This window comes from Falco peregrinus, chromosome 2 (genome assembly GCF_023634155.1).
Source record: "Falco peregrinus isolate bFalPer1 chromosome 2, bFalPer1.pri, whole genome shotgun sequence".
Lineage (NCBI taxonomy): Eukaryota > Metazoa > Chordata > Aves > Falconiformes > Falconidae > Falco > Falco peregrinus.
The window spans coordinates 93150631-93166669 of NC_073722.1; the positions used below are offsets into that span (position 1 = coordinate 93150631).

Sequence of the window (16039 nt, forward strand, 5' to 3'; positions counted from 1 at the left end):
AGCCGGGGCTTCAGGGTGGCCCTGTGGCACTTCTCTGGGTGGGAAAAAGCATTTTATGTAAGGAGAAAAGGGGGAAGAAGTGAGACTGAGAGATTTTGGGGTTAAATACTGCCTCAGGACAGGCAAAGAGATGCTTCTTCCTGCTTGGCACAATTTTTGCAGTTTTTTAACAGATAAAAACATCGTTGGAAAGTATTACCAATATCTGCAAACAGAAATATTGCGAATTTGGTTTGTCCCCTTGAGTCCCACAGAGTTAATGGTGTTTTTTGACATAATTAGTGGTGGTACATGCCTGACTTGTGTTTGCAATGAAAGCTGAGCTAGCATGTTTGACTTCTGCATCTGGTACTGTTATAAAACACTATAATATATTATAAATTGGCTGTTAAAGACTGGCATCATTAGTGATCGGATCCTGGATGCTATGGAGGGTAGTTCCTATCTGCATTCTGGAGCACAGGCAGCTTGCACAGCCCAGGAGGGGCTGCTGGGATGCTCATGGGGAGAGCGTAGGTGGGTGTCTGGAGAGAGCAAGGGGCTCTTGGACTGGAAATGGGTGGCTGTGGCTGGGCTGAGCTGTGTAAACGCCACCCCCATCCTGTTTCCACCCTGTGTGCAGTTTGCACGCCTGAGATCTGGGCTGTGTTTGGATCCATGCCTGTGGAGATGCTGCCGGGGTGTGTGGTGTCATGGCCTGAGGGCAGTGCCCCAGGATGGAGCTCCTGGACCAGCACATGGACCTTGCAGCTCAAGTGGAGCAGGTTAACAGCCTGATCAGAGGCGATAGCTGTGAATGGAGTCTTGCAAGGTGGAACTTGTGTTGCTGTGCAGTAGGTCTGCTGAAAGCCCATGCGGTATTTGATGGCAGAGGAAAGTTGCATGGGAGACCGTGAAAGGAGGATTCACACCTCTGACCAAGATTGCCCTGGAAAGCCTTGTGGGGGTGGCTCTAAGCAGCAGTAGCAGCACCATGTCCATCTCCCAGTGAGCGTCTGGGCACTGCAGGGTACAGTGTGCTGTGTCCTGCAGATGCACCAGCTCAGGGCAGGTACAAAGACAATAGTCAAAGCTCAGGAGGATGTGTATACACTGCCAGGGATTCAGAGCGCCTTTGTGTGCCCCAAGATGAAACGCACTATGGAAATACTTGAAACAGAAAGTGGACCTTAGGGAGGTTTTGGTTACTTTCCTTGCTGGTGGATAAGTGGCTTAAATTTTCTTGCTAGATCTTTTGCAGATGGCATGTACAGGATGCCTGTGGTGTAAGACCATGCCCGTTGTCATGGTACCTCTGTGCATCCTCCTGGGACAGAGCCCTTTGAAACCTGCATGCTCCCATTTTCTTCCCCCTACCTGTCCTCTCCACCTGTGCCAGAGACTTCCCTGGTGGCGTGTGTTTCCAAAGTGCTGGTCCACCAGCCATGCAGCTCGCTCAGTAGCTCCCCAGGCTGTTGATGGGAGCCGGCCCTGCTCCCAGCACCTTGGCCGGCTGTTCATCTTCCTCAGGAAGGTCTTGGTTGGTTTCCCATGGGTGCTGAGAATGCTGGCTCTGATAGTCCTTTGTCCTTGGTGGCCACAAACTGTATTGTCTCCTGGCTTTAACAGCAGCTCCTTGTGTTTGTCAGAGATTTGTGTGCTGTGGATGCTTGGGGCTGGGTGGTGGACAGACCAAATGGTTGTGTTGGGAGATGCCGCCCTGGTGCTTCATGAGCCACTTGCATTCTGCTCTGTGCCCTGTTTCCCAGCAGGGCTTTGATTGCCCCAGCAGGGCAGCTGGGGTAGATCCTGCTGTGTAGGATAAATCTTATCCCCAGGCTACACTTCTTTGTCCCATGAGATACTTTCTGGGTAGCTTCATAGTCACAAGTGTGATGGCTGAACATCACTCTCTGTATCTAGAGCATTTCCAAAGGTCTTATAAATGAGCCAGGAATAAAACCCAAGCACCCACACAACAGTGAACTATGGGCTTTTCTCCTTTCCTTGCAGCCCAGAAAGGGGATGTGCTGCACCCCTTGTAAGTGAGGCATCCCCGAGGTCTGTGCTTTGCAGCATTGCAATGTCTTTCAGCCTGGCTGACTTGGAGGAGATCCTCATACCTGCCCTGGTTCACCCAGAAGCTGCCAGGCAAGTTTTGCTGGTCCCCATCTCTTTTTAATCCAGAGACTGATGTTTGAGGGAGGGGAAATTAAGGGGCTGCTCCCTGCTCTGCTGCCTTGGTGGTTTTGGGGTGTACCTGGAGAAACCTTTGATAAAATTTAAACCTAAGGATGGGGTGCAGGTGCTGTGCAGGACCTGCTCTGCTCTTGTGTTTTGTATTTACTTGGGGCAATGCTGCCCCTCAGAGCGATTCACCTCCTCTGCCTTCCCTGGGGGAGTGGTGGGATGATGAGAAGAAATGCTGCTTTATACTTACTGCTTGGTTTTTGGTTGGTTTTCAGTTGGTTTTCTGGTTTTAAGACATCCAGGTGTTCTGAAATTGCAGGAATAACCATTTCTGCTGTACCTGAGATGCTGATCACGGAGTTTTCTGCTTTCTGAAGATGTGATGATGGTTTTGGATAAAGGCTATTACTCCCCCCTGTGTCTTTGTGACCTTTCCCTTGGGTGAAATAGTTTATCCTGCCCAAAGCAGACCTTGCAGAGCTCCTGTGAGTTTCACTTCTGGTGCAGGGTGAGTTGACACTGTGGAAAAGGGAGGTTTGGCATGTGACCCTTGCCAGTAGCACCAGCACGCCACCCCCCATGCCACCCCCCATCACTCAGCCTTAGTAGCCCTGAACCAAATCCTGGTGACAGCCACAGGAGTCCTTCAGATGCCTTGGGGCTCAGGGTGGTGCTCCCACATTGCCGCTCCACACCATGCTCTGCTCCTGGGGAGCGTGGTGGCCATGACCCCCAGCCCTGACAGAGCTGCCTGCGTGCGGGAGGAGGCAGGAGGTCCCCCTGCCCGCTGCCATGGTGGTTAGTACGGTCCGGGGGTAACCATGGAAACTGTTTTTTCTCCATCCCTCCCTTTGCAGATGACTCGGGCGATGAGGAGCCCGCCTCGCAGTCAGACAAGAGCGAGCTGCATGGCACGCTGAAAACCCTTTCGAGTAAGCTGGAGGATCTGAGCACTTGCAATGACCTGATCGCGAAGCATGGGGCGGCCCTGCAGCGCTCGCTCAGCGAGCTGGAGAACCTGAAGCTGCCAGCCGAGAGCGGTGAGAAGATCAAGGCGGTGAATGAACGAGCCACGCTCTTCCGCATCACCTCCAATGCTATGATCAACGTAAGTGCTGCCGGCTGAGGCACCGCGGTTTTGAAGAGGCAGAGGGAGAAGTGTGTTTTCTCCTCCTCTTCCTCCATTGTCCTTCTTCCCCCTGGCACGGCCCCGTTTACTCCCTGTGCACCGGCTCTCTGCAGGAGCTGTGTGTTGGCTCACGGGGCTGGGGCACGGCTTGGGGCTTGGTGCCGGCTCAGCACCACGGCGTGGGGGTGGGAAGTTGGGAAGCTGCAGCCTGGGAAGCGGGCATGGGCGCGCGTGAGGGAGACCTGAGATATAGGTCTGTTACATTTTACAGTGTGCTTTCTGCTCCAAAATAGGATGTTTTGGATGTAAAGCTGGGTAATGAGGCGGTTTGGAGTGCAGAGGGGCTTTCTGCTGTTCCTGGGGGTGGTTTTGTGACTGGCACAGCAATTCGGAGCCCATTGCCTGCTGCAGAGGCAGACCCACATCCTCACTGAGTTCTGTAAAGCTGCTTGTGTTTTACACGATGGGGGAATTTAACCCTGGCGGGGTCCGAGAGCTGTCTCGTGCTGGCTGTGTTCTTCCAGCCCGGCTGGTTAGACGTTGTGAAGCGTGTACTGGCACCAACGCTGCTCCCTGCCTTGTGCAGTGTGATGATGCTTTCTGATTATTTTTTGGATAGCTTCTGTTTGTGGGGTGAATCTGCCTCCATCGCAGGGAGATGACCCTTCTTGGGGAGCCTTATATTCTCTGGGGAGGGGAAGAGAGAGGAAAACTAAGTGAAATATTTAAAGCAAAAAAAACCCAACCCCAACAAACAACAACAGCCCAAAAACCTAACAGAGCTGGAATCATATGTGAAGGCAGAGCTCGGGGAATTGTGAATGGAGCAGTGCTGTCGTTGTGCTGTTCCAGCCCTGAGCAAAAGGAGGTCGTGTGTTCTTTTATGTGGGCTTTTAAAAAATAATAATCATCTTCAATGGGAGCTGGAGGGTACTTGGGAGCCCTGCGGTTGCAGCATCCTCCCAGTCTCCACTCAGGATTTTGTAGCCATGGGGGGAAAGGGTTTCCTGAGACGGTGTTTTGTGTTTTGGAGCAGCTTTGGGGGTGCCTGTGCAGCACACTCCCCGTGGAGAGTTTGTCAAAGTTTTTGGAGTGGGGATGGCAGTGTTGCGAGCGGTGGGAGGTGATGGTGGAGCCCTCAGTGCTGCCAAGGTTTGCTGTTAGGAGGCAGACTAGTGATGGGATGTGGGCAAGGAATTGCTGGGGAGAGGATTTCTCTGGCAGCCTTTTGGGAAGAGATGAGCAGAGCAATATTGGCTATGTCCAGCCCAGAGAGGAGGAGGTTGTGGTGGTTGTGACATGATGAAAGCTTCAGCTAGGCTGTCTGGATGGTGGAAAATAGCATGAAAACTGTTGTGCAGGGAAAAAATGGTAGAAAGGTGGTTTGTCCAAAACACTGAGCAGGTGAGAGGGGCCAAGGAGGGAGTGAAGCCTTTGTTTTCAGGTGGGTGTCAAAGGTCTGTTTTTAATAGCATCCTTTTGTACTTCAGCTTGTGGCTGAGCATCTTGAGGAGATGTCTGAAGGGGAAGGGCTGAAACGTGGAAGGAGCAGGATGGGAGCAGAGTGGCAGCTCCAGGGGTTTGGTTACGGCTGTCACAGCTTCCTGCTGAGCCTGTCGTTTCAGATAGAACTGTGGGCAGGGGATGCTGACACCGAAGGAAGCAGCGATACTTTGCAGGGGATGGATTAGAAAGGCAAGAGGATGGTGAACAGGTCTGGGGGACCAGGAGGGAAGGGGTCCGACAGCCTGACGACCCCATCATGGTGGGGTGGTGCTCCCAGCTCTGCTGTCGCCTTTTCCTGCACAGATTTTTGCACCTTGATTTACCTTTTTCAGTATGGGGTGATGCCTTCTGCAACTGCTGCGTGCACCCTGCCCAGGGAGTCTCGTGGAGTGGGGGGGTTGCTCTGTGCAATGCAAAGGTCCCAAAATCTCCCGTATTGAAAGACAAAACATCGCTACAGGGAAGCACATGGAGTCAAGCCATCTCCTGGCAGTAGGTGAAAATACACCCTGCCCCTGCCCACCGCGATCCCTGCAGGCTTCTCAGGGCCACACATCTCACGGGAGCACAAGGTGATTTTGAGGTGCTGGTAGTGCCTTGCAGGAGCAATTAAACCACCCTTATTTGCCAGCTATTCCCCAGAGAGGACTGAGCTAGCAGTGACAGGCTGTTGCCGGCATGTGGATACTGCACGTCCACGCTCTGCCCTGGCTGTAGCACCAAACCTTGCTGATCCGCTCCACCCGGCACAGCCAAATCCTGCCTCCCAGGGCATCGCCTCTGCTGGGGCAGCAGAGATTGGCTTTTGCAGGAGACGCTGTGGCTTACGTCCATGCCTTGGCTGGCTGAGGATGGTGACATGCAGTGCTGCTCGATTGTTGCCGAGATTGCGCTGCGTTCACTTCTTTTTCAGTTGCATGCTGGAGCGATTTAGGGGGGTTTGGACCTATGACCCGCCAGCTACAACAAACCCCCAGGAGCTGTCTGCCCTTTTTGATTTTTTTTTTTTTTTTTTTTTTTTTTACTGCCCTTTTACTGAGCAGTGCTGGGCTCACAGGAGCAGCCTGGGGCTATGTGCTTAGGTCTTGCTTCTGGCTGCTGGGATCTGTGTGGCTGGTGTTCCCCAGCCGGCAGGCAAGGGACAGGGCAGGGCTGGGCTTTGCTGCCTGCAGTGTGAAGGGATGGATGCTCCAGGGCCAGTGCTTGTGGTTTTCGTCCAGCTGTGTGTGATCCAATTATGTAAATGTCTGAGGAGTGGCTACAAGCAAGTAGAAATAAATAAATATATATGTAAATGAAAGAGCTTCACTGCAAAGGTGACCTCCTTGCTGAATGCTCTGGGTGCTTCTCCTCTGGAGATTGGGAGGAGAAAGTGGCTCGGGCTGTCCCTGGGCTGGTGATGCTCAGAATGATGGAGGAATGTTTTGGCCGAGACATAGTGGGATATGCTGGACCTTTGCATTACAGGTGAGGATCTAAAATACAGAGGTGCTGACTGCTGCAGGGCTTAAATTTAGGGCCAGACCTCTGCGAGCCACCTGTTTGCTCTGCCCCCATCTGTGCCTGGAGATCTCATGTAACACCATGCCAGGTGAGACTCGTGGCAGAGTTTGGCCTCGCTGGGACCAAGATGCCTGGTGTCCGTGGGGCTGTGAGGAGCAATGAGGGGGAGACACAAAAAAGCAAGTCAGTCTGCCATGGGGGAGGAGTGGGAGGTGTGTGAAAACAAGAAGCCACAAATTAAGGGGGTAATTAGAGGAAGAGAGATGAAGAGCGCTGCGCTGTATTGCGTAGACTCATCCAAAGAGCAGGGAAGGCTCCTGTCTCATAATTTAGCAGCAGACAGCAGGCAGGAAGGCCATGTGGATATGCTGAGGAAGCCAGTTTGGGCGTCAGGAAGAGCTCACAGGGCTGTGGGTGGTGCTAGAAATGTTTTTTTAATGGGAATGGGGTTTGCTACAGTGAAGCTCAGAGGCAGCCAAACTGTATGCGAGCGTGCAGTAGCTGTTCTCCTGGCTTGCTTTGTGCTCCCTTAAGGGATGTGAGCTAGGAGAGCAGCAGGGCTTGGGCTTGGTTTGTTGTTCCTGGGTTAGTCGGCATTTTCCCTAGAAGTTTATGAGGAGCGGAGGTGGAAGAAGACTCTGCTGGGTGGTGCAGCCCAGGCAAGGAGGGATGAGAGAGGCAGCCAGGGCAGAGGTGTGGTGCGAGGTGGGAGATACTGAGCAGGCAAGGTTTTGCGAGAAGGGAGCCCTGCACAGGCTGGCAAGGAGCAGGCCGTTTCAGGGACATGAAGGACTCCATGACTGCTCTTATGAGAGGCCACTGTGCTGGTGGCCACCCAAGCCTGTCATGCAGAGGATGCTGGCACCCACTTTGAGGCAGGCTGACTTCCCCACCCACGTTTTCCTTTCCTGTGGGAACAGATCCATTTGGAGTACTGGCATCCCAAGACACCAGCAAAGAGCATCCTTCGCCCCTCTGAACCTGTAGGGAGGGGTTTTAAGTATGTGCAACAGAGTGCTGGAACCAGAAGCGAGATCGATAATGATATGTGCTGCTTCATCCCTGGGGAAGGTGGCTGTGGGTTGTTTGTTTAAGCCTCTCCGGGATGCCCAGCAGCATTCCAGAGGCTCTATCCTCCAGCCCTGGCAGCATTTCTGTCTGTGGAGCCCTCTGGGGCTGTGCTCTGGCTCAGCAGTAGTTATGGGGTGGCCCTGTACCATGAGCTGGTGGCTTGAGGAGTAGCCAGCTTCTCCCTGTGGCCATGCGTGGCTCCTGGAGACTGAGTGGCATTTGCCCAGTGGAGGCATCCACTCCTGGGTGAGTTGTAGAAGGTCTGAGTGCTGGAGCTGGGGTGATTACAGCTGCTCAATTATTTATTTGGAGACCTCCTGGGTGCCTGTGCTGGAGCAAGATGTGCTTCCCCAGAGCCATTCCTCTGCCCTCCCAGGGCCCAGTTTCACTGCTCTTCTTGTGAAGTGCCGAGTCTCCCATAGGGATGCTGCTGTGATTAATCCGTACTCCTGAAATTGTTGCCATGTTAAACCGGACTGATGTTGAGTATGTGCTCTGAGCAGCATCAGGTTCACCAGAGCAGCCTCCAGCCCAGTGTGTGATTTCTAATGGTTTATTTTAGTGATAGGTTAACTGCCGTATGTGTCTGTGTGTGCTTGCAAAACTGCTTAAAGCTGGTAGGAAACAGAGTCCCCGGGATCTCTTCCCTGGGGCAACCGCATGGTTGGGGGTGATGCTGCCTGTGCAAACCTGGCCAGGTCCCAGCGCAGAGCCAGCTGCTGGCACAGGGTGGGCGTGCGATGCTGTCCCTCAGGGTCCCCCAAACCCATCACGACACAGGGAGGCTGACTGACCCGAACTCTTCTTCATAGTACTCCAGGCAGCTGGGGCAAAGAGGCTGAGCAGGGAGAGAACAGCAGCCCGCGGGGCTGCTCCCAATACAGCCAGTGGGGCTGGAGGAGCCTCCACCCTGTGCATCCTTATACTACAGGGGCTAATTCAGGCAATGCAGCAAACAAGCTCCAGCTTCAGCCTCCGGATTTATGTCGTTAGTGGCAGGGATTGCCTCCCGCCACTGCCCTCGATGGCCCCAGGCAGATGCTCTATTGCCTCAAATCAGAGCAAAACCCTGCAGCGGGGCTGGCTTTCTCTTCCCTGTGACTATTGCAATGGTGATTGTGAAGAGGGAGCTTGTTCTTGCAGGTAATGCAGCCCGTGTTAATTATCTGTGCTATGCTAACAACATGCACACTAATCAGTGCATTGCAAACGATGTCACTGACCCAGAAAACCCCCAGCCTTGGGATTAAATCTTTAACCCAGCCCTAATCCTTGTCAGATGAGAAGGCTGCAGCGAGGGGTCTGCATGTCCTGGGGTGGTTTTGCTGTGGATGCGCTGCGCTGATGAATAAGTAACTGGTGGGTGCTTGCTGTTACCCAGGGGAGGTGGTGGAAGGTGGTGGGTGTCATCCTGGGTTCTGTCCCTGCCTGCACAGCTGTTAGTGGGACTGGGGTCCAGGGGTTGTTTAGATGCAGAGCCTGGCCCCTGTGCTCAAAGCTGCTGTGACTTTCTTTGGAGCATCCTTTATTGCTTTTTTAAATTCAGAGGTGTGAGGGTATCTCTGATCAGATCCATCCAGACAGGCGACGCCTTCCTCCAGCTCCCTTCATCATCATTCCCCGTGGTTGCTGAGTCCTTCCAGCCAGATTATATTATGTGTGTGGCTGCTTAGACCTCACGTGCGTCTATGGGACCTCCATGCTGGCCAGGGCTTTCAGCTGGTGCTCCTGCAGACAACTTGCTTTATCCTCACCATGTCTTGGGGCTTCTCACTTTTCCTTCTCCTCCTCCTCCTCCTCTTCCTCCTCATAGTGTTCATCTGACCCTCAGAAGGCTTCAGACTCTCTGCTGGGGCTCCCCTCGGAGCCTTGTGCAAGAGGAAGGGGGACGTATCCGTCACCAGCACCTGATGATGTCTCCCACAGCTCTGTCCTCCTGTTTTTTTGGCTGAGTGCGATAACTTCTCTGTTGCAGCTTTCAGTGGAGACTTTCCAGCATTTTTGCTCAGGCGGCTGCTGGATCAGCAGGGCTGCATGTTGGTGGGCTTAGCACGTTGTAGATGGGGATTGCACTGTCAGCAGTGCCTGATGTTGATCAGCAGCTCTGCTGAACCGTGAGACAGCCCAGCCAGGCATTGCCTCTGATGTTAAAACACTGTGCTGTCACCGGGTGAGCCCTGCCCATACCTTGTGTGATCCTCTGGCAGTTGCCCACAGCACACGGGTAGCTGCCACGTGTCTGTGCCTGGTGGTTACTGGTGCGTTGGGGCAGGATGGGGACCTGGGGAGGGCACACAGCAAAGTGTCGCTTGGTTAATCCGTTTTGGAGTTCTGCTCCTGGTATCGTAAGGGTTGTGTTCGCCTTTTACTTGGGCTGATGCACCAAGGTGCTTCTCTCCAGCTCCTTCCTCCAGTGTCTGTTGAAGGAGAAGACATTGAAATGGCAGCACGGCTTTTCTGTGGATTTACCCAGAGGAAGTTATGGCACTGGGAGACTGGTGGAATAGAGAGGTGCTGCCTGCAGAGAAGCTGCTGATGGCAGCCACTGCTCCTGCACCACTTCTTGTACAGCAGAGTGGGCTGCAGAGGCATTGCATGAGGCTGAAATTGAGGTACAAACCGAAGCAGCTTCCTCCATGTCCCAGGGCTGGAGCTGCCCGTGGGCAATGCCAGCTGCTCGCTGCCACTGCGGCCGCCTGCCATGCAATTGGGGACAGATGCTCTTCCAGCCTGGAGTTCGCTCCATTGGGCAGATGAGAAATGAAGCTGCCAGCGAGAGCCTCATAAATGTCTCTTTGAGAGCCGTTTGCAGGACAGAGCTCTCCAAGCCCACCAGAGCCAGGGTCAGGCCTCCAGGTGTGCTAAAAGCAGGGGCTGGCTGCTCTCTTGGTGTTGGCTCTTCTGCTTTGCCAGGGTCCCCACACTGCTGTAGTGGGTTTTGGTGGTTTGGGCAAGCAAAGAGGAAGGATGGAACTACAGCAGCCACTTTGGAGATACCTCCTGGCCGGGGAAGAGCTGATGCTGGGAGCTTCCCTGGGAGCTGATTTTTGGTGCAAGGAGAGAGGCCCTGCTGCTGGCTGGGTGGGCAAGAGCATTAAAAGGAAAAGCTGAAGATGTTAAGCATTGCCGAAGGAGACCAGTGAAAGTGCACGATCCTGGGCTGGCTGCTCTACAGCAGGAGGTCCCAGCATGAAGTCTCAGCTCCCCACCTCAGCTCCAGCTGCATCTTCTATGCTGGTCCTGGTGCATCCTTGGCATGCTGTGGTGCCCTGACAAACCCTCTGGCATGGCCAGCGGAGGCTGCTGTGTGCTGTTCAGCGAGGCTTGGGGTGGAAGGGGTAGTACCGAATGCCGAAGCATCCAGCAAATGCCTCAGTTGTTTTTCCACTAGGGAGCGATGCTTTGGAAACCAGACCCTGTGTGTTTGCTGGCCCACAGCTCCTGGCTGGCATCACTTTGGTCTGTAACCCACGGGCAGCGTTGGTTTATTCTGCTTCTCAGAGCCACAATGAAAATTTCCTTTTATTGTGCCAAGTATGCGATGGTTGCAGATTCAGTCGCCTACGTAAAGGCTGCATGGGTACGGGATTAGAACCTGTTAACATAGCTGGGCTGGCAGATTTGCCACTGTTTAACACTGATCCTTTCTTTGTTGCGTGAGGTGGATTACATGTCTGTAATGGTGCTTGCTGCAATCAGTCTGGCCGTGGTGCCAGCGCGGGCCCCGGACTGCCTCTGCTGCTTTGGACCCTTGGGTGAGGTCCTCTTTTGAGGAACTACACCCAGGGCAAGGTGTGTGTGGCTGGCTAAGCAGTGCTGAACCTGCTTCATGGAGGAAAATGCTGGTGTCTTTGTATCATTTAGGCAGATGGCCCATAATAACATGATAAGGTAGTAAAACTCCCAGAGACGTGACAAGGAGACCAGATCCGACTCCCAGCTGAGTATGGACATCTCCATCTTGGACATCTCTGACTCTGAGGGAATCCACAGTCCCCAGAGAGAAACCGGTGCTGCTGGGGTGCACGGTGCCACCTGGAACAGGATCATCAGTGGTTTTGTGAGCACCTTGGGTGAGCGTTGGAGGTCTTGCTGAGATGCTGGCATTGGCGACGTGCAGTGTGAGCAGCAGGTCACCAAGAGGTGGGCTGGAGCCTGCTCTGCTCTGGCGTCTTCCCACTCCCCCTTGGGGCACTAACGGGCTTTTCTATATCCATGCATTTCTGTAGCACCCGTTTTTGCCTGGATGTAAAGCTCCTTCCAGTGTAACACTTAAGTATGGAAAGAAAGGCAGTAAGGAGTAGGATGATTTTCTGTGTTGAACTCACATCTGCTGCCCTCACAGGTTTTTATGGAATGCCACTTTATTTTTTTTTTTTTTGTGGTGGTGTGACCTGATGAGGCTCAGCTCAACACCTTCTTTCAGGCTCTCCTCAGCCCTGCCCCAGGGAGAAGCAGCTCTCGGTGTGTCTGCATCCTCCTGCTTCAGACAGCTGGGATGATCTTGAGCCAGCTGAGGGTCACTCCAAGAATTTGGGACAGATTTGCCATTATTTAAGCTGTCTGTGTTGATCTGGATGTTTCCCTGTGCTGCTGCTTTGGTGGTATCCAGCCAGCCTGGCCTTGGGCCACCGGCACGTCTGTGGGTACCTTCGCTGTTGCGGCAGATGACTATGCTCAAAACCACATCTTGTTGCGATCTGACTGTTGGTGTGAGATGATTTGGGATTCAGGTCAGCTTCATCCTTGTGTTTTCCCTTTTGCTTTCTGCTCAAGAGTATTTTGGTGGAGGGTAAGGACAAATTAACCCTGTCTCGGTCCAAACGCTCTGTGTATCTCACCACTTTGAATCCAAACAACTCATTTTTATGCCGTGCCATGCACCTGGATTGCTGACACGGTGTGAATGCGGTCAGAGCTAAAAAGAGGATCAGAAATTGCCCTTCCCTGGGGGAGCTGTTATGCAGTAAGCAGCAGCACAGATGTGTCCCAGGGTTTTGATGACTCCAGGAAGGAAGGGAGCACTTATCTCTGAGGCACCAGATGCATGCAAAAAGGCAAGGCACTATTTCCCCTCATGAATGAAGTGATGCCTCTTGCTGCATAATTCACTGTTGAAAAAGAGATGATTGAATGCATCTGGCAGTTGCCTTCTCTCATGTCACTCCTGGGTGATGAAGTGCTCCTTGTCCCATGCAGGCAAAGGAAGGGTCTGGTTGAGGAGCAGGAGATGTCACTCCCAGAACAGCAGGCACTTCCTGGTAGGTTTTTTCCTCCCCAAGGTTAGATTTGCAGAGCTGTTCCTTCGGGATGCTCAGGGCAGGTGGGACTACAGGTTTGAGCACGTTCTCCCGGCATCCATCAGCTTCGTGCTGGAGGTGGTAAAATGCTTAGCCTTGCTAGGCCTCCTGAGAAGTTGTCATCCCCTGTGGTTCAGACCCCTGCGCAGAAATCTGGCATACCTCGATGTGACCATTTACACTTTCAAGCTAATTAACCTAATTTCTTTATCCCTTATACCTATTTTTGACTGCTCTCGTTGAGGAACCCAGAAGCACTGCTGCTCTGCAGAGGTGCCCACAGGTGTGTGACACCATCACCACCTTGGCAGGGTGCGGGTGACCTCAGGTGATCATTTTCAGCAGCATAGATAATCCGCGGACTGTTAACAGTGTTCCTGTTAGCCTGCAGCAAGCTGTGAAATCTGGTATATTTGCCATGACAAATGTGTGAAAAGTGCTAAATTTGCCCATCATGGCAGCGGCTGCTGAGCATGGGGACAGACCACAGAGCTGGTGGCACCACATCTCGCCTCCTGCTGCCCAGCAGGATCTTGATGGCACCTTGCCTCTTCCTCCATGGGAATTTGGAGGAGTCTCAATGGTGTTTTTCCATGAAAACATGCTCTTTTGACCACCTTGGCCGTGCTTCCTTGTCTTGACAAGTGATTTACAGCACCATCATCCAACACTGAATTAGGACCTGCTACAACTTGTTCCAGCAACTGGGAGAAAGAGAAGCCACCTCTGTCCCTCCTGCCACCTGGTTGCAGGTAATGCTGGACTCCTCTGGGACCTTGGACCTGTACTGCAGATGGATGGAACTTGCTTTTATCTTCAGTCATTGGTGACCTGCCAGAATTGCCAAGATGACGAGGGGTAAGCACTGTTTGGGACATTCAGGGGTGACTAAGCAGCCCTGCTTCCTACCCTTACCTTCGTCTTGATTGTTTTCAAGCAGGCTTGCTTGTGGCGAAGGAGAACATCTTGGCCACTGCTCTCTGACCCTGATGATGCTGAGGAATGGTACGGCCTCTGGGCTGCAAGGCTGGCAGTTGGACTTTGGGACTCTATCCAGCTCTGGCCCTGTGGCAAAAGTTGGGGCATGTTGTGCCACCTCCTGTACCCTGCCATCTCCCCTGTATGTGAGGAGGCATCAGCTAGGGTGCTGGAGGATTAAAAGCATTCTCCTGCTGGGATGGGATGCTGGGTGGGGATGGGCGCAGCATCCTCTGCCGGTCCCTCTCCTTGCTCATGAGGAGACTTTTGAGGAGGGCAGCAGATAAAGTTTGTGTAGGTGCGGTAGAATGGGAGGAAGAAATCACCTTTTTCTCTAGGAGGCACTGAAAGCAGGTGACTTCCCTCATGATAGACCCTGCTCCGGGGTGTTAGCAGGTGGCTCCCTGAAAGCCCTGCATGCACAGCACTGCTGTGCCCTGTCCCTGCCTGGCTGGGCTGGGGGTAGGAGCTGCCCTGTTCTGCAGGAGTGGAGCAAATGTTGGTGCTGTCCGAACCCCACCTGCATCCAGGCACTGCTTAAATACAGCTGCTTCACGGTAGTGATGGCTCGGGGGGATGTGGGTGTATGGGGTATGACTTGGTCTTCCTGGTGCTGCAGGAGAGCTGTAGGGTGAGTAAACTGCAGATGATGACGGAGATATCTGTATGAAGGCTGTATCTTTAGATGTGCATTGCCTCGACACCCCAGCCATATAGCTCACTAGGAAATTGCTTTTCTTTTGCTTTCATCCTGCAAACTGGGGGCTACGTTCTCCTTTGTGGTACATTCATAAAGCAGGCTCTTGCCTGCTGACCTTTGTGAGGATGGCCTGTGTCCCTGCACCAGCATAATGTGGATTTGTGGCTGTCTCTTGCTTACCACCCAGATCAGGTTCAGCTGTAACTAAATTTAGCTGCCACTCCATAAGGGTTTTATAAGCTGGATTTCGAGGTGTTGCTCTGCTTGGCTGTTGCAGTTGTTTGCACCTTTGAATCACCAAGCCAGGGGTTAATGAAGTGAATGAGTGGTGACCTGGGATGCTGGAGTTTCGGGCAGGTTTGTGTCCCTTGCCCTCACCTTAATCTGCACCAGGACTGGTCCGAGGCAGCTGGTTGCATCCCTCCGGGATTGCTGGTGGGGTCTTCCCTTTGCTCCTCAGCTTCCCTCAGAGGAAGGATTGCTGCCACCAAAAGTGGTTGTCTGCCTTTATCCTGTGTGGCTTGTAAGAGGTGTTGCTGTTGGGGACGATGTGACACAACCCACTGATGGTGGTGGGAAGCAGCGATGCGTGCGAGCGATGAAGCAGAAGGTCCAGGTTCCCCCACGGATATTCCCAGCTTCTGTTTGAGGTAAGATGGGTACTAAGGAAACAGTGGGTGGCTCCTGGACCCTTTACCTCTGGCTTCACCTGAAACAAGAGCAGGCAGGAGGACAATGAGGGTGAGCAGCTTGTGGGTGCTTTCAGCCTAGGTCCTGACCACTGGCTGGGCTGTTGTGACAGGGGCAGTGGCCCAGGAGGGGAGCGGAGTCAGGAGTCATCCCAGCATGGTGCAGAGCAGTGAGCCAAACCTGCCTGAAGTCAGGATTTGGCAGAGTGGGGGCATGAAGGGATTGTCTCCTTCCCTGGGTCCAAGCTTGTCCTGGGACCTTGTCATGCCATCTCCTGCTGCAGCTGGTCCTCCTTGGCTGCCCCAGTGGGTCGAGGTGTGGGAGCATCATTCTTGATGCTTCTTTGGGTATGGCTGGAGTGTGAGGGTTCCAGGGCACTGCTGGTGTGGTTGGAGTGGTGGCAGCAGGGTAAGCTATGTGTCCCTGTGCACAGCATCTCTGATTATCTGTGGCTCTGCCTGAGGGAAGGCATGTGGAGAGCATCCCACCGAGGTGCTGCCTCCTGCTCTGGCTGTTGTGCGCAGTGAATGTCGCTCTTCTTTCCTCCCTTTCCTGAATGATGGTCGCTTGCTGCTCAGGTTCTCACCGTCATGCCCCAGATCCACGCCCGGCAAGACATTCCCCTTTCCAACTTTGTCTCCCATTTGCCTTCACTCCCCTCTCCTCCAGGACCATTTTCCTAGCTACATTTCCTTGCTCTGCAGTGGCACCAAACAGCCCTGGGAGCTGGTGGTGCTCAGCCAGCTGGAAAAAGCATCTTGGTGATGGATGTCACAGAGAGCGGTGGCAAAGCTGTCCCAGCCTGGAACAGAAGACCTGGCTGAGCAGTCCCGGAGGAGCCTCGTGACTGGTTTCCTTCCGGATTTGTTTCCTTTGGAAGCATCGGGCTGGCCTCCTCGATGTGTGTCCCCACACCGAGCAGCAGCGCCACGCTGGCATGCCAGCTCTGGTGCAGTGTGTCCAGGGGCTCCATCCTGCATCTCAGGGGGATGG

The 16039-nt window shown here is 53.5% G+C and overlaps 1 protein-coding gene across 2 annotated transcripts in view; it reads left to right on the forward strand.

Annotated features, from left to right (window-relative positions):
- The window catches only part of OSBP2 (oxysterol binding protein 2), a 117439-nt gene that overhangs the window by 81120 nt on the left and 20280 nt on the right, over positions 1-16039 (forward strand). For both annotated transcript variants that reach the window (XM_055795966.1, XM_055795967.1), the window contains one exon: positions 3027-3277. In XM_055795966.1, the coding sequence (XP_055651941.1) occupies positions 3027-3277 (251 nt within the window). The remainder of the gene's footprint in view (positions 1-3026; positions 3278-16039) is intronic.